This window comes from Acipenser ruthenus, chromosome 9 (genome assembly GCF_902713425.1).
Source record: "Acipenser ruthenus chromosome 9, fAciRut3.2 maternal haplotype, whole genome shotgun sequence".
NCBI lineage: Eukaryota > Metazoa > Chordata > Actinopteri > Acipenseriformes > Acipenseridae > Acipenser > Acipenser ruthenus.
Genome location: NC_081197.1, coordinates 18,798,115 through 18,821,508, shown reverse-complemented (window position 1 = coordinate 18,821,508; position 23,394 = coordinate 18,798,115). Strand labels below are relative to the sequence as shown.

Genomic DNA, 23,394 nt, shown 5'->3' with positions numbered 1-23,394 from the left:
TTGGAATCAGGCTTGTTTTTTTTTTTGTGACCTTCTCTTTGTCTAGCATGAACAGCCATTATTGTGTGTCTTTGTGTGATGATTTTATTTTGTTCTTGTCTTTCAATTCAGTCTTCCTGGCTTTGTTTTATAAACCAAAGTAAACTAATTGTTTTCAAGAATGTATTCTTGTGGGAGTGATTTTTTAAATTATTTTCCTTGTTATTTTATTTGAGATAGTGTGCAATTACATTTTGTACTAGTAGTACTGGCACAGGTCACGTAGACAATTCTTAAGCTACGTTCCTGTAAAATAACTAATAACTCCACTTTAAATTTACTTTGCACACAAAAGCTATAGTCTGTTTTGCATTAGCTTGAAAGAAGACATATTTTTAATGGCAAAGATATGTTCCATGAGATGTATGAATAGCTTTTTGGGACATTTTGTGCATGGTTTAATGGTCCATGTATTTCTTTCATCACATATCACTTTCCAAAGTTCTGGGAAAACTTGTGTTTGAGCGTTTTTGAGGTTGCAGATTCATAAGCAGACTTAATATTAAAAAAATAATATTTTCCTTTTTGTACACAAGCACCTCTCCATCACAATAAATACCTAAAATCCCCAAATAACAGTAACATATCAAATAGCATATCTTGCAGATGTGTTTGACCTCATCATATTAGCTCAGCTCATCACACTTTACTATGTACAACGCCCCAGAGTTTTTAAACAAAAATACATTTTTTTCAGATTTGCAATCTGGTCTAAGTGGTCTCCACTTCACTGTGTAATCACCCCAGAGTTTTTAAAATTAACATATATCTTAACTCTATGTTAACTCTTTGAAGATCACTGGATATCTTTACATGTGATTATGCCTTATTTGCTTACCTTTATTTTGATACCAAGAACATCCTTTTCCAACTTGGGAAATGGGAGTAATTTGTGGGGTACATTTGTGCCCCTTTCCACCATCTGAGGCTTACAAAAAAAATGCAATTTTCACACAGCAATCCACAATCACAGCTCATGGTTACTGGCTGATGGTTTCATTGTTGAGAGTTGCAGGAGACCTGAGGGAGATGTAGAAATCGTGTACTGGTTCTAAAAGGATTGATTTAGCCCTACAGGTTTTTTTTTTTAGCCGTATGTCAATTTCCCATATTAGAATGAGCATCTATGTGTGTATAATACATACATGTCTAGCACTGTATTTGATTACTGCATTCTTTACAGTAGCCTGTGTATTACCTCCTAGTACATTACTGAAAAAGATGTATTCAATACAGAACTGTTTAAATATAAACCAGGTTTGCTATTATTTTGCTTTAAATTATAAGTTAACCAGGTTTATGTATGTAGGGTGCATTTGCACCCTTTTTCCGCCTGCCTCATGAGCTCAATTATTGCTGCCGACGGAAGGTTAACCCTTTGTGGTCCATTGTCGGACTGGGTCCGACATTGCAATTATTCCTCACAGGTCCTTTGTCGGACTGGGTCCGACATCATTATAGCAACGCAATAAACGGGTGTCTAGTCGTTTTTTCGCCGGAAAAAGCCGAGAAAACCATTCAATTGCCGAGTGGGAGCGACAGGAGCCGAGACAAGTCGAAAAAAAAAAAAAGGCGTATCTCATGATTAGTCATACATGGTATCAGGTATCAGATAACGGGGGCGGTCTGAAGTAAACAAGTTGGCTGACTGAATCAGCGCACAGAAAACACGGACATTTGCAGAGCTTTTTTGAGATGTTATAGTAATAAAATAATGACTTGGATCGCATTATTGAGGAGTTTGGTGATAAAACGAGTCATCCGGAGATGATCGATCGCTATTATTATTATTATTATTATTATTATTATTATTATTATTTCTTACATAGGTGAACGCTATAGCAAACGAGAGGGGGGGCGGGGCTGGAGATGCCTAGTGAGTGCTTTGTTGATATGCAGGGCCATTTAAACCCGTTTGACTGTGAAAAAAAATACTTTTAAACAGTGCGTCTAAAATTAACTGCGCGTGTGAAAATTAATTAGACCTGGCGTGCCTGACGCGCGATTAATAAATGGACCGCAAAGGGTTAAATAAACATTAAAACACTGTATGCTCACTTTCTGAGTGAAAATAAGGGCAAGAGATGCATGTTAACAGCTCTTCCAGTTTTAGACCCACCCACTTCTGAGTAAATCCAGGTATGAGTATTCATACGAGTATTGGTTTCCAAGTACTAGTGCGAGTAATGGCTTCTCTGCACACCTCTATACCAATCAAGACAACAGTCAAGATCAAACATTCCATATTCTGTAGAGATCAAAACATATCTCCACCGTTCAGACTGTCCTTGATACATCTAAATATCTTGCAGGCGCTGTCTTTGTTTCTGTCTTCTAAAGACACTTCCAAACTTGAACCGGGTTCATACGCTGTCCCTGTTCTCCCAGAGGTACTAACTGATTGCTGTATGCCCATACCTTAGTCTAAACCGCAAATGATTTCAAATAGCCTGCCATCAAACGTGGCACGTGGAATAAACTAAACTACAAAACACATTTCTCCTTTCAGCACCAATGGCGATTGATTTCAAACAGCATATCAACTTACTGATAACAGTAAAAATAAGTTAAGCAAGTCTTTACAGTAAACAGTGGATTGGTAATTAAAGTGTTTTTACCATGTGAATCAGTTTATTCTGAGCATTAAATATACTTCTAAATACAGCTTTGCATTTAGACAGTATAACATAGAGTTCATAGAGAATAACAATATTTGAGAGATGCCGAGACATACAGTGTTATGGTGGCTTTACTAAACAATAGCCTGAATGGAATTCTCAAATCATTTATAGTACAATTTCAAACAGCAGATTTAGCATTGTCTATCTATAAAGTTTATTTGAAGTCACATAAGAAATTAAAGAGTTGTAGTTCCTCTATGCTTAAACTTTAGAACAAACACAAATAAACCCTGTGACTGGGGAAAAAGTTCAAGTTTCAAGTATGCTCAAATATGGATTCCCTGAAGCCAGTGGGGTACTGTATATCTCCTCTGGAAATGCTTAAACTGTTAGACTGCCAAATGTTAAAGTGCTGTATTTGCCCTTAAAGGTCAATGTACCTATATCTACAACATACTAGTGGTGTAAACTGAATTCCTAAATTTGCCTATAACTTTGCATTCCGAATTTTAACATATGACAAATTATTAGCCAGGTAATTTTACATTATTACAGTCAACAAAAAAAATATTTTGCTTTCATATTACCATATGATTTATTAAGGACATGGCTGTATATAATTTGCAACTTGCAAACCTTGTGAGATTTGCTTGCCCTTTTTGTGTCAGCCCAACGCTTCTATACTACTGGTGTCCTGCTTTTTCTGAGTGGAGGTGAAAAACGAATAAGGACACAGGTGTGCAGCAAAACAGTGGTGTCTTTATTTGCAGTGCAGACTGCAAACAGGTTCAGGTGATTGTCAGTACGGCAATCAGCACCAACGCCTGAGTAGCTCGCAGACTCTCCTCAAACAGCCCCACAGACATACACAGTTAAAACATTGTAAATGCTGTACCCAATCAGAAGTCCAGCCTGGTTACCTCCCCTCCACCTGTGACAAGTGCACCCTTCAGTCCCTTGTCCACCTTTCCCACGCTGGTTAGTTTGGGTAGGGTGAGTTCTTTTGCAAAGCCTTGTGCATTGCCCTCACATGTAAATCCTGTGTGCCAGCTATTAATTACTAGCGCCAAACAGTCTTGAGCAAGTCTTTGCAAGTTGCATGCTCTAAGCTCCGGCTTGCAGAGCATGGTCCCGTAAACAGTCGTGAACAACAGTTCAGCCACAGACACAGTTCCGACCGCGCTTGTTGTTACAATATGCTAAATGAACTGTCTATTAATTGACAATATACAATTTTCTTATTTTGGAAGCAAATCCAGTTAATTTTTTCCTTGTGTTTGAATAACACCCAGTACCATAATCTCATAATATTCTGTGAACATGCAAGTGCTAATGTAATTAAAGTGCAGCCCATATACTACACTGATTGACTTTTACTAATCCATGTATGATATTGGATATCAAAGATTGAATCTGAATTACATGGCAGCTCACTAAATATAATGGAAGGAACCTGATAATCCATTTTAAATTAAATCATATTCTTTCTGGATCACCAAGTGGCTCTTGATTAACATAACCATTAATCAAGTTTGAAAATCTTAATGAACCTGTGGTTAGTACAAATTAAATGTTGGCCGAATGGCGCTTGTAATTTTTTTTATCTGATATTCGTATGACCATCTCCTTCCCCACCTGCAAGAACAAAGACATATTAGAAGAAAGCAAACTGGCTTTTAAACCACACCTGTGTTGTTGAAGTTCTTTAATCTGTGCCTGGTTTAAATGGGAACAGCTGCCAGAATCTTCCAATGTTTTTGTTAGGGGTTTCAAATTGTTATACAAAATGTGTTTATAAAAGGGATGGCCAAACTGTCAAAGGAATGCTTCTACATAGATAGACTTCTTGCCAGTCCTTAATTTGTAAAGAAACAGGTGCCGGGGCGCAATCAATGACAATGCTGTTCTAAGAACCCCACATTCAAAATCATACCAAGAGTATTGTACATACTAGTGTTAAATGTTTACAATCACGTATTCTACATCATATACAAAGTAGTAGTATGTGCAGAAAAAATAATTAACCCTTTGCGGCCCATTTATTCAGCGCGTCTGAGGCGCGTCAGGTCCAATTTATTTTCACACACGCAGTTTAGACGCGCTGTTTAACCCTTTGCGGTTCATTGTCGGACTGGGTCCGACATTGCAATTATTCCTCACAGGTCCTTTGTCGGACTGGGTCCGACATCATTATACCAACGCAATAAACGGGTGTCTAGTCGTTTTTTCTCCGGAAAAAGCCGAGAAAACCATTCAATTGCCGAGTGGGAGCGACAGGAGCCGAGACAAGTCGAAAAAAAAAAAAAAAAAAAAAAAAGGCGCATCTCATGATTAGTCATACATGGTATCAGGTATCAGATAACTGGGGCGGTCGTAAGTAAACAAGTTGGCTGACTGAATCAGCGCACAGAAAACACAGACATTTGCAGAGCTTTTTTGAGATGTTATAGTAATAAAATAATGACTTGGATCGCATTATTGTGGAGTTTGGTGATAAAACGAGTCATCCGGAGATGATCGATCGGTATTTTCGACTATTATTATTATTATTATTATTATTATTATTATTATTATTATTATTATTATTATTATTATTATTTATTTCTTACATAGGTGAACACTATAGCAAACGAAAGGGTGGGGCGGGGCTGGAGATGCCTAGTGAGTGCTTTGTTGATATGCAGGGCCATTTAAACCCGTTTGACTGTGAAAAAAAATACTTTTAAACAGCGCGTCTAAAATTAACTGCGCGTGTGAAAATTAATTAGACCTGGCGTGCCTGACGCGCAATTAATAAATGGACCGCAAAGGGTTAAAAGTATTTTTTTCACAGTAAAACAGGTTTAAAAGGCACTGCATACCAACAGGACACTCAGTACTGCATCTCCAGCCCCGACCCACCCCTCGTTCGCTGTTTTTTCACATACCTCTTGATAGTAGTGCATACTGATAAATCATCTCCTGATCACTCGTTTTATCACCAAACTCCTCAATAATGCAATCTGTCATTATTTTATTACTATAACATCTAAAAAAAAGCTCTGCAAATGTCTGTGATATGGATGCAGAAGCAGCTATCTTGTTTGTTTTATGTCCGTGTTATCTATGTGATGCCGGGGCTATCTGTATTCATGAGATACGCCCCCTTTTATTTTTTGTTTTCGGCTTCTCTCGGATCCTATCGATCTCACTCGGCCATTGAATGGTTTTCTCGGCTTTTTCCAGAGAAAGAACCACTAGAGACCTGTTTTTTGCGTCTTTTTGATGATGTCGGACAGGGTCCGACATTGGACCGGAAAGGGAAAATTGCGATGTCGGACCAGGTCCGATATAGGACCGCAAAGGGTTAAAGTTCTTTAAGCAAATAATGAACAATACGTTAAATCCTTGCTCTCAATAATAAAACAATTGTATACATTTGTTTCATGTTCATGATTTTTTTTTTTTGGCTGTTAATGAAGATTGCATTATAAATGTTTCATTAATAGATAATAATTAAACAGGTTTTTATGGACAAAACATGAGGCATTTTGAGGCCTTGTGAAAAGAACCTTATATCTTGTCCATTAAAACCTGTTTAAACTGACATAAAGGGCTACTACATTACGTTAAGTCACTTATTTTGTCTAGTGTGATTCCACCTTAAGAGACACTTCATTTCTTATCTTACAGTTATGCACCATATATTTTGAAAAAAAGTGTGTAGATACAAATGATCAACACTGTTCTGTTATGTAGCTAGAATTACTGAGTTTGCCCTCTTTGCATTAACATGTCTAATAAAATGTGGTAAAATCCAGAAGTCATGTATGGAACACCTCCATAGAAGTGGCATAGTTTATAATGAAAATAAAAACAGTCTCCTCAAAAAGCAAAACAGTTCATTGCAAACAACTATGTTAATGCAGCAGTTAGGGTTGAACTCATCGTCACAAAAGCAAGGAAATTATTTTTCATTTGGTGTCAGGGCACAGAGCTAGACACCCTGTCCTGCCCAGTGGTGAGCATCCTGGATTACCTCTGGTCCCTCCCAGTCGGGCCTATGGTTGACGACCCTCAAAGTGCGCTTGGAAACCATCTCTTCATACCAGGCATGAGCTGCAAATACAGTTCTATTTTTGTAAAGTTTGATACGTTTCTGCAGCCTGAAGTAGGTGTGTATGTGTTGAAATGTACATGTATATCCATTGCTACAGCACCAGTGGACCATGATGATGGATATCTCTTGTGCCATCTGGAAAGAGTTGCATGTCTTACCTTTGGCTGCTTGTGTGGGGGTGGGAATGGTGAGTTAGGGTTGCTAGGATTGGCTAGCGTGAGAATGCAGCAAATGGCTTTTTCACAAATGGTTGGTTCGTCAGTCAATCAATTATCCCCCTAGTTAGGTACCACAACTTTACTATCACTTTTTGGTTTTTAAAATCCAACTATAAGGTTTTGGTAGTTTCAAATGTGGCATCATAACAACCAAGTCCCAAGTCCCATATGCAAGTTCACAACCCCTCAGCTCCAAGCTAGTGCCATTGGAAGCACATACTGTTGCTTTTTCCTCTAGATCAATCCTCAAAGAATGCAAAGTTGAAGTAATAGCCAGTTTGGATAGAACTATGTGGCACTTTAGCCTCATCAAAGTGGCCATAAGCAATGCTTAAATGCATGACAAGTGCAACTTCAAAAATCCAAAATCCCCAGATACCATAATATTTTGGTACAAATAGCAAAAGTTCAAATTTGAAGGGGGTTGAATGACCAGTGGTGGGACTTGAAACCAAAAGTTTTTCACAGAATTTGTAAGACTGGTTCCTAAGGTTCTTATAGCAATACTTACATTTTAGCACCCACATCCCCTACAGCAGGGGTGTCAAACTCCAGTCCTCGTGGGCCGCAGGGTCTTCTGGTTTTCATTCCAACTTGACATAAATATTTTTTTTAGGTCTTTTACAGTTGATGGTTTTAAAAATGCACTTGATTCAAGATACACTACCTATGAAACATTTTGAGGCCTGAAGAGAAGTGTTAAATGTGTCCAGTTAATCAAATCATTAGACCAATTAAGTAATTGAGAGCTCGGGTGGAACAAAAGCCAGAAGACACTGCGGCCCTCCAAGGAACTGAGTATGACACCCCTGCCCTACAGGGTAAAGGGTTAGGCTGAAGTTCAAATAAAACTTGTCAGTTACCCCTCGTCTGGCAATTTTTCAGAAGTGAGTAAGGTGCTCCTAGTATTTTTTTCTGAAAAGCTCTGTTCAATACAAGTAGAACTACACATGGTTCTACATATGTTGGTAGCATCTAAATTGCACCCAGGGTGATTTTTCTGGTCAAGGTCCCTTTCTCACCTTAGGTTGACCTTTGCAAGGTTTCAGGTCGAAGGGGAAAATTAAAAAAAAAAATAATGGCCATCATTTCTGAACTCAGCATGTCTGAAAACCCCCCAGGTGAATTTTTCTAGGAAAAATGTCCCTTTTCTGGTTGAGTTGACGTGGAATGACCATATGTGTGTAAGTGTTGGGGTTTTTGGTCTGTCCGGTATTAGTTAAGAACTTGGGAAAAGTTTAGTTTAGCACTCCTTGGAGGAGTTAGACATTGGTTTTGCATGAGAATAAATATACAGACACTGCCCTTTTTGAAATCTGTCTGTTTTGAGTGCTTTTCTGTTTATACAAGAAGATAGAGTGAAAAGGTCCTGAACGTGTCTATGATTTTTTTTTTTTTGTAGCCTACATAAATAGTTGATTGTTTTGTGCTAATGTTTCCTTTTAAAATAAATTATTTTCAAATAACAAAGCCATATGTACACTTGTCTACATGCAAAAAAAAGAATGTTATACTTTTTTTTCCGTTTGTTAGCTACCTGTAGTAGGCTATTGAGTTTACTGTATATTGGCAAATAGAAAAACAAACACACAAAAACTAAAAATATGAAGACTAGAAAAGTTGAAAAGTGCATGCAACAAAGGCAAGCAAACAATAGTAAAACTTCATACCCATCAATATTCACTTTAACTAAAATGTATTTTGACATGAATTTTATAGCATACAGCCTTTTAGTTGTATTTTGGCATGTGTCACTTTAAGCTATAATAACTTTGTTAGGCACTTTAAGTTATTATACCTACAGGAAGTACAGTATTCTTAAAACAGTATTTTAAAGTAGTTCACTAATACCATCCTTTTATTATGTGTCTTTCTGTTGTGTACTGTATCTTGTTTGTCCTAAACTATGCTTTCTCTAGGATTTTAAGCACATTGCTTTTACCATGGTATAGATTACTTTAAACTTTAATAAATGGTCAAGAACTTGATTAGATTGGCTTTAACTACAGTTTTCTTTATTTTCAAAGGATGTTCAACATTGGTGGCGATGCTGGGAATCAGCCATTATTTCTTTTAGTTTTATATATCTTTAGAATAAATGTAATACTCGTAGTTACTAAAAATCTTCAATACTTAAACTGTGTTTTGTAAGTTGTAACCTTGAAATGTTTGAAAAGTCAGTGCTGCTGTGCTTTAGAGAGTTGACACCCCCATCAAACATTAGTGCTCCCAGTGGATCTCCAGTCCCTAGTTCTATAGTTTTGTCTAATATTTGTTCTGCGTGCCCATGTATGTGTGTAATGCTTGTTAAAGCAGTCAATTGTTGTTCTACAAACTACAAAAGCCAGCCAGTGTGAAAATGTTGAAGATGTCAGACTGCTGATATATGCCAAGTTTAAAATGGAGGATCTCAACCATTTCATCTTCTGTGGTGAATGTTGGCTGGTTATGAGACTGATATACATAGTTAGGTCATGTAAATGGCATTTGAAAAAGGATTTATAGAATGAAAATTAAATAAATGGTTATTGAAGTATTTTTAGTGACAGTCAAGCTTATACGCAGACCTTATGATTGCATCTCTGGAGCAAAAGCTTACAGTTTATTACACAAGTTGTAGTCCAAACAGTTGCCTAAGAATGCAATTGGAAGAAATACTTGAATGAAATACTTGAGACTTTTGTAAATATATTGCTGCTGAGCTGTTAGTGAATCAATAACAGAATAATTAGCACAGCAGCAAATTCTCACTCGGTGGTCGAGAAAATGAAACACTGTGGGCCTTTTTCACATTGATGCATGTCCTGCTAAGCACTTGACAGTAATATAATGGGGTCTATGGCTGCCCAAGGTGAGTGCAGCTGTAGCTTTCAAGAATGAAATTAATCTACCCTTATGTCAAACAGCTTCTGCATTTTATCAACTTCAACTTTCACACCTAGCAACAAGTAGTCTGAAATAAAATGCAACTTGGTCGATAAATAACGTTATTTGTGCCTATGGTGGTAAAAGGGTGGTACCACACTGAAGTAATATGGGTAGTTTCCTACCAAATCTTAAAATATTTTCCCCGTTCATATGGTTCATGCATTACTTGAAGCATTCATAAATTCTGAAGTAAATCTGAGAAAGCCAAGCTGACAAAAATATTACTGTTATTTTCATTTGACCAGATACTCAAATTTATTGGGTGCTTTTTCCTTTCTGGAAAAATTGTGCTAAAACTTTTGGAATAAGAATCTAGCCCTTTTTGTCTAAACCTTTGTCTCTTTGATTACAATTTGACCTTTTAAAAATGGCTGAGATTGTATGTGATCTAGCCAGGAATTAAATTTTGTTACCTTTCGCACTGCAGGCCAAGACCTTACTACTGAGGTATTTATAGCCCATTAGTGGACATAGAAGCAAGTTACACAGTTACAAGTACAATTAGTGCACCAGTACCATAAAAATCACTTAACAGCATGAGAAAAAAAGAGCTGAATTTTATGAGACCGGTTTGGAAAAAAAAAAAAAAAAAAAACCTTTTAAATTGTCAAATGTAAGAACACATACCAGACTGCAAGTGTATGAGCTACAATTGAAGGTTCCTGTATAGCGGAAATGTGCAACATTTGAACCCAAGGGATACTTTTAAGTAGTTATTTGTGTTTTTTCTTTCTTTCACACAAATTGACCTGACCTTGGTTTTATACTAATGTCATACAGGTTGAGCCTTTTAAGCCCAGCAGGTTTCCTGTACAGACTAAAACAGTCATGCAATAAGATCCTTCAGTACCAAAGCACTTAAAATAGAATTCATTGAAATGTAATTTCCGCTCTGACTTTGCTGGACCCATTATTTAAAACAAGGTTAGTGTCATAAATTATGAGAAGTTTGTGAATAAAAAATGGTTATAAGTTCTAGGTGCTTCGCAGGTGTCAATATGCCCATATTTTTGAAAGAAACTCTAACTCTTCAGAGTTGATTAGGTGTGACATTTCAAACATTTCACAGCCATTTAAACACATATAGGTTGTAACCCATACTAAGGACTGCTGCACCCTTCAACTCGGTCATGCCCAGGCAATTTTAATAAACTAAGCTTTTAAGTCTTTGTACCTTGGACAGCCTCTCTTGTTATACTCATTTAATTTACTTTAATTGTTGAAATGGAGTTGGGTCCACAGTACAATACTTTTTGAAATAGCAGGCATATTGCCAGCTTTCCTCCATTTCTGTAGTGTTCCTTATTAGGATGTACAAGTGAGATTTTTATCAATGCTCCTATCTTTATGAGACTTTTAAACTTCTTCTGACTAATGGCTGAACTTGTGACCTCCTAATCTAAATAGATGTGTGGTAACCACTGCCATTTAATTGGTTGGTGTGTTTGATAGCGCAAGGATTGGAGTTTTAGTGTTAGATGTTAGCAAATTATTTTTGTGTGGTTTTCAATCTATGTGAACAAAGAGTTTAAAAGTCATACATGTGGGGCTCCCGAATGGCGCATCCAGTAAAAGCACTCGCTAGAGTGCAGGATGCGCTCTATAGCCTGGACGTCGCCGGTTCGAGTCCAGGCTATTCCACAGCCGACCGTGGACGGGAGCTCCCAGGCGGCGGCGCTCAATTGGCCGAGCGTCGTCCGGGGGGAGGGAGGGTTAGGTCGGCCAGGGTGTCCTCGGCTCACCGGGCACCAGCGACCCCTGTAGTCTGGCCGGGCGCCTGCGGGCTTGCCTGTAAGCTGCCCAGATCTGCGTTGTCCTCCGACGCTGTAGCTCTGAGGCGGCTGCACGGTGAGTCTGCAGAGTGTAAAGAAGCAGGCGGCTAACGGCACACGCTTCGCCCCTCCCGAGTCAGCGCAGGGGTGGTTGCGGTGAGCTGAGCCTAAAAATAATTGGGCATTTCAAATTGGGGAGAAAATAATAAAAACTAATTGGCAACAACTAAATTAAAAAAAAAAAAGAAAAGAAAAAAATGTGTCATACAAGTGTTTGCTTCTGTCTTTCAGATCAGAGGAGGAAAACTTATGATCACAAATGCCCGGAAGAACGATGCTGGCAAATATGTGTGTGTTGGGACCAATATGGTGGGCGAGCGAGACAGTGAAATTGCTGAGCTCACTGTTCTAGGTAATGTAAATATAAAATATTGTATACATGTTTTGTATTCAAGTAATTTAGTTTAAAAGCCATCTGGTAGGATCACTTCATATAATATATTCAATGCACCGGATTCACTGCTGTCAGCATCCCACAGGGACCATACATTGGACTTAATCCAAACAATGGAGGGGACAATGACAGTGTGTACGACATAATGCTGAATAATGTAAGGATTTTAATAAGGATTTACTTCACTGTGCAGAGCGTCCTAACTTTGTGAAAAGGCCTAGCAGCCAGTCTGTGCTTGTGGATGAGAGCGTGGAATTTCGGTGCGAGGCCAGAGGGGACCCGGTGCCTGCAGTGAGATGGCGTAAGGAAGATGGAGACTTACCGAAAGGAAGGTATGTGACTCTGCTAAAGCTTCTAGCCTCATCTTCTTAGCCATTATGCAAAAAGTGAGGACAAGACGAAGAGTCCCAGAAGGGCAAGGGGCTTCATTTTTTTTTTTTTAATCCTTTAATATTTTATTTTACTTTTCTGTGTATGATGGATGATTTTTTTTTTTACTGTTGGGTCTAAAATACAGCAAAGCCTTCTCCTCCCTAGGGTAAAATCCATTAGCAAGTGGTCACATACTTGAACAGAAAAAGACATCTGGTCAAATGTTTGTTGAAAAGAGGAACACGGAACACTTGCTGTGGACCACACTGGGTTATACAACATCCTAATTGAACACCAGCTGATCTGAATCACACCATAGCAATGAAGAATTATCAGACAGCTGCCCAAATGTCACTGTACACCACAGTTGCAATTATAGTTTCTGAATCCCAAGCAGTCAGTCAATTAATACAATGATGAGCAAGGAGCCGGGGCTGTCGTTTGTCCTTTTGACACAAAGGAGTTTAAGCCCAAAGGATTGCGGAGTTATTAAGTAGGTTATTGTTTTGTTCAAATATTGAATAGCTGTCACTAGTTATGGTTGATCTGATTTAAGGTTTGAAATTCGTGACGATCACACCTTGAAGATACGGCGGGTGACAGGAGCTGATGTGGGGTCGTATTCCTGCATTGCAGAAAACATGGTGGGAAAAACTGAAGCTTCTGCCACTTTGACGGTGCACGGTAAGAACGTATTTATTGTGGAATTGCAGACACTGCAGTTAAGGTTGCTAGAAAAGATACATAAAAGATTTCCATAGTGGGAGAGGTTTCAAAATATGGTGAATGTTTCACAAGGAGGCATTCACTAGAACAGAGGGTATATGAACATTTTCAGTACAGGAGCCATTTAGTATTATGGTAGTGCAGCTGGAGGTTGGAATCGGATAGAACTAGGTCTTATATAGCAGAACTGTATGCATATTGAGCACTGGAGTTCAATACAAGGTCAGATGTCTTAGTAGTAAATACAGGGCATAAAAAGGCAGTTGTGTATGTTGTTTGAACTAGGTACATGGACTAGACTAGGAAGTTCATTCATTATTTAAACATAACAAACAAGAGTTACCATAATGAAGAACAGCAAGAAGTAAGACTTGCTTACTTCTTGCTTACTTTAGAAACCCTTGAATCTTTTTTCTCATTTATAAGACATGGTAGCTTAAAATATAATTTTTACAACTGCTGTATACTGTGACGCCTTCTGAGATTACTATCGTTGAATGGAATGGTAACTGGACAAGAACTGTTTCCAGTTGCCTGATACGCATCTTAACACCCAGTCATCACCAGTCAGAACTCTCCGTGACCTTAGTCAGAAGATATGTGAGGGCTTGGCACCCATTCAGAACCTACCTCTCTGCATTGAAAAACCTACAAGTTGGGTTTATTGCATAATTAGTTTAGTTAGCGTTGTTTGTTCTTGTCAAGGCCAGTTTGAGACAGAAGATTAAAATTGATTTAGATAATTTCCTGTACTGGGGTCATGAGTTCTTGGGAATCTGATTTGAATCAGTTCTAAAGTACTCATAATAAAAGAAAAAACAAATGCTACAGCCTTCTGTCCTTCTAATCAAACCACTTGTACTGTAGGAATAGGAATGTCTGCTGTTTCTTGTTTTTTTTAAAATCCATTCAGGAAATTTTTTAAGGCATTAACTGAATACCATTTTCATTGCTCACTACTTCCCTATTTACTCAGTCATATATGTTTTAATTGTACATAGATAATGTAAATCGCAAGTGTTAGTAATATGTACTGGACTAATTAATATCCCTGCCTTATTAGCTACTTTTGAAACTGTTACAGCAGAGGTTCATAATGACTTTTGAGAAGACAAAGGAAGCTATAACAGTTATAAGTTATAACATCTGACATTTGGCGATGCAGCTGTATTTTTTTCATATTTATTTTTATAATATTATCTCAAAAACAAATCTTGGCATGTACAAAACCAAGCTTTCAAAAGTATTTCTAGTTTGATAGCTTGCAATAAAAGCCATACAAAGTAAAATCCCAGGCTGGAGAATTCTGACATGTTTTCAATTTTGACCTTTCATTTTCAAATCTGAATGGATAATTGCTACACACTGAGCAGAGGAAGGCACATGTAGAAGTGATGGGCTGAAAGATGTCAAATCTGTTTTCCTCTTGTCTTTCCACTTCAGATTATATCTGCCCCCTCCCTCCACAAAAAAAAAATATTCTCATCAAGCTATTTTTGCCGTCCCTTATTGCCCCTGAAGGAAATGAGACATAACAAAATGACTGTCTGACAACTGCATATCTTGACTGAGTGATATTCGCAGCTTCAGATTGCGCTGCTAAGGTTACTGAACGCATGCAAAAGCAAGGAAATCTACAGGGAACCTTATAGTTCTTCTTGCCAAGGCACACTAGAGTTTAATTGTTTTTTGACAGACCTGGATTCAGATAAACTGCAAGATTTTTTTAAATTCATCTATGTAAATCTGTATAGAAGGCAACATGGGGAAATAGCAGTATATCACATTTTGGATCTATTTGTATCATGCATTGGTATGTTTTATGTGGTGCTGGTGGTGTGCTAAATGGGGTACCAGTATGTCATTTCTAATCAACTTTTATCTGCACTATCTATGTAAACATATGTTGTTTTCTCTAGTAGAACATTTTAAAAGCATTTTCTTCATATACTATGTAATTCATACATCGGGCATTGTTTTTTGGCAAACAAACAATCTAGGAGTAGGTTGACTTGATCCGACTATTGAAAGTGAATAGGGCAGACCCCTTGTTCTGTGGCTCAGATATTATAAATGGACCTTGAGTAGGAGAACAGGAAGCCAGGCATGAATGGATGCTAATTTATACAGCTTGCTGTTACTCAAACTATATCCTGCTACTTTACACTTAACAGAGAGTGTTGGTGGCACACAGCAATCCACTATGCGGTAGACCTCCATTTGTGTTCACTTGCCAGAGAATTATAAAGCTCAATATTCAGTACTTTGTTCATTTTTTGTTAAATAAAATTAAATTAGAATTGCTCTTAACACAAGTTTGTCTTGCTAAAATATTTGTATACACCTTAATGCAGTTCAGTGCAGGCGCCCTGCATACAGTATGTATTTTACAGTAATTACTCCATGTTATTGGTTCTGCAGAAAATCAAATTTAGCTTTATTGGCATCCTTACTTCAAGTTACAAGACCTATACTATTGTTTTGGGGGTTTTTTAAAATGAGTTGTTAAGAGATTTAAAACGAGTTGTATTGGGTCTGCCAAGAAAGAAAATAATTCCTCACTCACTTTTGCAATTTCAGATAAGACTGCAGGTCTTTGATTGCTAATGTAACATAAAAATATAAAGAAACAACCACCTTAAATGTATATGTGTGTATATATATATATATATATATATATATTTTATTTTTCATTTTTTTTAAGATTTATGGTGCACAACAAATTTAAAGAAAGCCCTATTCTAGCAATATTTGAATTTTCAAACTTTGATTTATGTTGAACACAGTAGCTTTAGTATATCTTAATTTGTCAGGAAATGGGGCTGGTGGCAAAGTTCAAGTGATCTCTGAACCAGATTTGTGCTGTTCGGCCCAGTTGCCTTCAGTGGGAGTAAGGCTCTTGTTACACGAGTAACATAAATTGTAGCAACGTGTTGCCTGTGACGTCATCGCGGGGATTTGATCTGTTAAACGATACAACTAACAGTTAACTCGCATTCGATACAAAACTCAATTTAAAGTACAGTACTACACGTAGATACAAATGAACGATAATTCTTAATTTCTTTAAATGCTGTAAAATACCTACTGTTACATGCTGTTCCTGTGCCATTAACGCCTAGAATCCCACTGAGTTCAGAGAGTTTTGCCTCACGTTTTCCTCTTCTAAAATATTGTTCATCCCTCAGATCCCAGAGGAATTTGTGCTCTAAACAGTTCAATTAGAATAATTAAATCCACCTTCACTACAAAAAAGCTGCATATATATATATATATATATATATATATATATATATATATATATATATATATATGTGTCATAAAAAAACAGCCTTTTATGGTAATATTATCACAGTGCTGCGGAGTAACGGTTTAAAAAAAGGTAACAAAATAACATAATATGGGCATCGGTTTAGCAGAGTTACAGTAGCTACATTTTTATTCCCCTATTATTATTATTATTATTATTATTATTATTATTATTATTATTATTATTATTATTATTATTGCTGTCTTCTATACAAAGGTATTTTAATTCAAATAAGAAATGAAGCTTTAAATATTTTTTACATACCATTTATAATGTCAGGGATTTGTTAGTGGGATTGGGCTCTTGCTAATAGAATATTTATGCCTATCCTCACTTGACCCAATGGGACTGTCAGATGTGGAATGGCAGAGTAGCTTTCATACACCCACTTGTAAAGTGTATCAAAGCCACAAAACTACTCAAAGCACCTTACAATCAAAATACTTTTAGGGCCCTAGTTTGAAGCAACATCCAAGGCAAAGGTGTTTTTTTTGTGAGGAATAAAACCATTGTAACAAAAGAACACTGTCGAGGAACAACTTGCAGGAAGAGGTCATTTATTTTTGCCTTTCTAAACAGTCCTTAGACTTCTTAGATGTGTTTGTTTAGTATTTATGTAAACCAGTTAAACTGGAAAGATTTAGAGCAATTACACACATCTCATGGTAACAGCACCAGTGTATTTTCTATTTTTTAAAATAATGACCAAAGTGATTCAAAATATGTATAAAGAACCCACAACTCCTCCTTGGTTCAATTGCAGTCCAAAAATTATGAATAAAGCGCTGATAGCATTATTTACTGTTTTAGTAGTCATAAAAAGGGGTTTCCCTAGCAGTGCTGAATATATTATGCTGTAATTGTATTTGGCTGTATATGACCTGTAAGTTAGTCAGTTGATTACACTTATTGTGACTTAATATTCTCCTTTTTTTTAACACAACAAACAATATGGTAAGTAAAACAAGTGTATTTCAATTGTCCTGGATACCACTCCTTTTACTGTATTTAAAATGTATTTTTCTTATGCACAAAAATCTTCTGGTTGTTTTTATGTTTGCGTCATTTTATATTTATTTTCTTATATGTTTCTGTTTTGTTTTAGTTGTATCTGGTAAGTTGAAATTTCATTCGTCACCTATTCATCGCACTGACAGCGACAGGATGTTGTCAGGCCCCATCCTTCCATCACCTTTCTTCTCCTTCCACCACCAATCAACTTTCATGTTTCAGTTGTGATTGGCAACAGTGAAAGAATGGACAGCACATGCTTCACATAATGTATGGGTAACTGATTCTAAGGGACAAGGTAACCTTAAGATTTTTATATATTTATTTGTGATATTATTATTATTATTATTATTATTATTATTATTATTATTATTATTATTATTATTATTATTATTATTATTAGTATGGAGATCATGAACTAGATATATAGTAGATGCAGAAATATTCAATATTGGTCAAAATATTTGAATATTTAAGTAGATCATGCTTTAAAACACATCTTTGTCTGATCCTGCACCCTGGCCGATGGAACTTTTAGTATACGTTGTTATACATTGTAGAACAGGTAGATATTAGACATTCCATATGATGTATAATTGAAGCACATTCTTCTTTGGGCATTGGCCATTATCAGTCATCCTGACCTATTATTCATTTATTCAGCTTCATCAGACCCTCATTAGAAAGCACCATGACTTATTGCTGTTTGTGTTCTACACCATGGTAGGGTATACAGTATTACTTAGAATAATGTATTTTATACAGAGTCTTTTCGTCCATATGTCTACATGGTTTAAGAACAAGTTCTCACTTCTGACTGGATGTTCAGTATTGCATGGTAAGATAGAGTCGAGTTGGATGTGTCATGTACTGTGTAGGTATGTTTGAGAAGAGACCACTTAGGCCTGAAGATTATGATGTCAATTTTTCAGTGTCAAATGTGTTAGGAAATATGAGTATGTCTCTAGTGTTGCCCATGATGAGGTGCAGTACTTGCACAATGCCAATGCAAAGCACCTGATGATGGAAGTATTAACCAGGTTTTACTGAAGCTGACACAAATGGGTTTGATGTTTTTTAACATTCAGGAAAAAACCAAACAAGCAAAAGAAGTAAAAGTGAATTCCTTCATCAATGTCTTTGTATTTGTGCAGAAATGTCTCCGTTTCCAAAGATCGTGTTTAAAATGTGTAAATGAAAAATGTGGAGAATGCATGTTTAGCCTTTCACTTGCTTTTATAATGACTATTCTGTATTTGATTTTTTTTTTAAATACATGGCCCTGGAGTAAAGGAGCAGTTTATAACATGTGTTTCCCCAGCCAAACTTTATTGAAAGTATAGACACTATGAGAATTTCTACACAAGTTAAAATGCAATTGTTTTTAATTGAGATCTTGGTGGCCTCGTTTTGAAGTCCATAACCTGAACAATTAAACCATGAGTCATATCAGCTATCAAGCACAGTCACTATGAAAATTATTATTATTATTATTATTATTATTATTATTATTATTATTATTATTATTTATTTATTTATTTCTTAGCAGACGCCCTTATCCAGGGCGACTTACAATCGTAAGCAAATACATTTCAAGTCAATGTCAGCAGATTGTAGGAAAACCTGAAGTGGATTTTCTTGCTATTCACAGTAACCTTAAAGTAAATTACTTAACCTTTAGTTTTGTTAATGACACTATCGTTCTCATTTTGCCCCTAGTCCCTCCTCAGTTTGTGATACGGCCTCGAGACCAGGTTGTCGCAGTGGGGCGGACCGTAACTTTCCAATGCGAGGCAACTGGGAACCCGCAGCCTGCCATTTTCTGGCAAAGAGAAGGTAGTGAGGTAAGAACAATGACACAATACTTAGGCTTACTGCTTACATGGCATTAATATTGCAATGATGAAACACATCTAACCCAATGGTAGGGAATTTCTCAGTTGCCCTTATGGAATGGAAGTACAGTAGATCCTATCGTATCCGATCCTGTAAGATATGACCCCCTCTATTAACCGATGGACCTTCACACATGCTGGTACCAGGAGGCTGTGTGGAAACTCAGCAATGCACTTTTTATTATGGGTGTCTAAAACAATAAAGTGAGCTCTTAGAAGGACAGAATGGATTCAGTTTCCGATTTGAAAAAAAAATAGTGTGTTTAGGATTTGTTTCACTTTTTACATGCTGTCCTTGTAAAACAAGCTGCCATTTCTTAAATGCCAGTTCTGTCTCGGGTTAGCACGCACTTTTGGTGCAAAACAAGCTGTCGGATTACTTTGGCATGGGCTGAGAAAGCACCGGAAAAACTGTTTTTGGAATGCTGTTTTGTAAATTGTCAAATACTGTATTACAATACTTTGTTTTGCAATAATGTTCACTGATTTTCTATGTATAGTATATGTGCAGAGCTGTACTTTGGTGTTTCAGACACGGTTGTACCTGACATGGTTCATTTATAATGCCCGGACATTAATAAAACAACTCAAATCTAGTAGAACGACTCTTTCTGAGAAATATTTTCACCTCTCCAGTGGACCCCTGGAAGCAATTAAACTGGGTATGACAGGTTCTGCTGTATTTGTGTTACATATTTTAGGATGAAGAGACTATTACTTGAAGACATAGAGCTTAACTATACAATGGGTTTTATGGAAAATGTTCCCGGTTGGCGCAGTAGCTGATATCGCAGTGCAACACGGGTTACCAGTCATTTGTCACACAAACTTCTATTTATTTATTTTTATTTTTTTTAACTATTGAAACTGAAAGAGAATTCAACATATACAGTAAATTCAAGATGGACTTCCAGTTAAATAAGCAGATTTTGCAAATTAATTGTATTTTTTAATGGTTTTAAATTGGGTTTAAACAGATTTTTTTTTCTGTTTTAAATAAAACAATAAGTTTGACCACCGTGCTAGACGTAGTAGGTTTTTAAGTTTTACCTCTCCAAGGTGCTCATATTATTTTCCAGAAAGTTTGGGCTTACCCATTCTTCAATTAACGTGTTTATAAAAAGGTTGAAACGTACTTTAAACAACAGTTTGTTACAAATAAAACTGGTGGATAGATATTGTTTTGTTTTTATGATACGGTTACAAACTTTCTAAAGGCATATACTGGAGATTATATACCTCTAGCTCAGCCAATCAGAGTGCAGGGAATTTTTCTATTGAAGTATGCCATATGACACCAATCACTCCAGAATGCCTCACGTTTTACAACACTGGCCCAACTTGCAAAGGAAATGTCTCGCATTGTTAATAAACAATGGTATCTAACCTAACAAATTGCTAAAAGCTCTCTGCTGGAAAAAGAAAGTATTGGTTTTACTCTTCAGGCTGCACCGATGTACCAGGAGTTTGCCAGGGTAACGGCCATTTTCCATTGAACCCCCTGTATTATTAACCTATCAGATGCTCTGATGACACCATAAATATTGCATTTCTTTGTCTTCAGTACACAAAATGATTTACTTTTGTTTTGTGCATTCTACGTCTGTATATATATATATATGTATGTATGCAATGTACTGTATGTAATGCATTTATTCCATTCAAGTATTTGAATGAAAATACTATACAATAACGTATAGTTTTTTTTTGAGTTTTTTTTTTTTGTATTTTATTTCTGACCAGTCCCTGAAATAGTTTTTTGTGCTGCATGCTATCAGAAAATATAATGAAATAATTAAATCATTCATTTGAAGCTGAGGCTAATGCTATTACAGTAAATCCCTCCTTTTGACCAGCTCCATACAGAGACCAAATGATAAGTGAATGATTCCTTTGGGCTCAGTCATAAAATGGTCTTAATAAAATTACCTACATAGAGAACTGTTACTAAAAAAGAGATGTCTTAATTTTAAGGCACTGACAGAGAGTGGTGTTGATGCTGGTCATGAGATTTTTATTGGGCTACAAGGAAACTTATGGTTATATTAAACTAGCAGTTGGTGCTTTCTATCTTCCAGAATCTTCTCTTCTCATATCAACCTCCCCAGCCGTCCAGTCGATTTTCCGTCTCTCAAACCGGAGATTTAACCATCACCAATGCGGAGAGGTCTGATGTTGGCTACTATGGCTGCCAAGCTCTTAATGTTGCTGGGAGCGTTATCACCAAAGCTCTTCTGGAAGTTACAGATGGTAAAGCAAGAACATAACTCCACAATATGTATTAAAACACAATGTTTTTAGATGACAAAATTCATAAGCAGAGCTACATCAACAAATACCGTATTTGCTCGAGTAAAAGTTGACCTTAAGTAAAAGTTGACCCCCCCCCCCATTGTAAGGGCAAGATTTAGGTATATATATTTTCTTCCCTAAATATATGTATTAGATATCATGATGGCGTTTGAGTGGCAGATTTGCAAAAATAACATTTTTAAAAGCACTTCTACCTAGAACCGCCAGACGCATCATTTTGACATGTATTACAATACAGTACATGTTTTTTTGTTTTTTGTATAGCCTACAATAGTATTATTTTAGTATACAAGCCCCACCCCCACTTCCTTCCTAGCTCACACCGAAGTATGTATTTCAATGGAATGTGGGGGGTGGTGTGGTCTGGCTGTAATTCAATGAAACTGCATCTGAGTTTACATCACAGCTCCTGGATGTAAACAAACCTGGGATTCATTTTTTTATATATAGAATCAGAATTGTTTTCGCCAAATCTTGAGATGTTTGAGTTTTGATTTGAGAGAAATAGAAGGATTTGCTCTGGCAACAAGGATTTGCCCACAACAATGGAGGTGCTGCTGTTTCCCACAGAAACACTATGCTGCAGGGTCACGCAATAGAAAAGGGAACATTATTATTATTATTATTATTATTATTATTATGCATCTCCAAAACGTTCATGCTGCCGCCGGTCATCGCAATCAGTAAATATAGGCTTTTACTATAAACTTCAGGATTGTGTTTTGGGTTTAAAACACAATGACGGAAGCCTATCTAATTTCAGCAAGTAATGTAAATATGTCAGGGCTAAAGTCGACTGTTAGCTCAATGCTATCCATGCATAACAACTGATAGGAACAGTATGTAAACACTGCTCTTTCAGACAGTGGATGTCAAATCATGACTTTTGCAAGTCCTAGATCATGGATAGTTTGAACCTCTAGAACATGCCATGTTGCTTGATTTATGAGTAGGGTCTAATATGATTAAAGAAGAGATGTACATGCTGGTTACAATTATGTATAAGGAGATGTTTTCGAGAAAACAGTGATGAATTGCCTAAAACTATGTTAAGTTTGTTGGTGCCATTGAACTGAAGTTGATTGATTTGATTACTGTCAAGGGTTGATTGAAGTCAGGGGGTATTTGGTGAGTAAAACTAAAAACATTCAGTAAATGTATCAATAATCAGTTGAAGACAAGGGTGCACCAGCTGTATTATTTGAAAGAAATATTAATGTAAGGCTGCAAAAGACGGGGAAAAATATTCGACTACAGTTTAGATTTGAGAAAGCCGTTTTGTGCCATATTGCATATTTCCCATTTTACTAGTTAACGTAGCACTTTTACTAGTTAACGTATTGCAGGGTGTTTCTAATAAATTAAGTATGTTATGGATGTGATATAATATCTTAATAGCTGCATATTCTGAAAGTAGTTACTAATGGTAAAGGTTTATTTTGACTAGTATTAGACTGTAAATCCATCTGTATGATGAGTGCAGGCCTCTCAGCTGCCCTAGTTTAATTTACAGTACTGCTTTTTGGAGCCGTCCGTCAAAACTGTTCATGTTTCTTTAAGCAAAGGTTAATGGCTACTAATTGTTTGTGAAAATGAATAAATAATCCAGCTGCAGACAGATACAAAGCAGTCCATT

The 23,394-nt window shown here is 36.7% G+C and overlaps 1 protein-coding gene across 5 annotated transcripts in view; it reads left to right on the top strand.

Annotated features, from left to right (window-relative positions):
- LOC117405462 (roundabout homolog 1-like) overlaps window positions 1–23,394 on the top strand; it is a 440,349-nt gene that overhangs the window by 382,542 nt on the left and 34,413 nt on the right. For all 5 annotated transcript variants that reach the window (XM_059031316.1, XM_059031315.1, XM_059031313.1 and 2 more), the window contains 5 exons: window positions 11,969–12,089; window positions 12,325–12,463; window positions 13,060–13,187; window positions 19,270–19,394; window positions 21,524–21,695. In XM_059031316.1, the coding sequence (XP_058887299.1) occupies window positions 11,969–12,089; window positions 12,325–12,463; window positions 13,060–13,187; window positions 19,270–19,394; window positions 21,524–21,695 (685 nt within the window). The remainder of the gene's footprint in view (window positions 1–11,968; window positions 12,090–12,324; window positions 12,464–13,059; window positions 13,188–19,269; window positions 19,395–21,523; window positions 21,696–23,394) is intronic.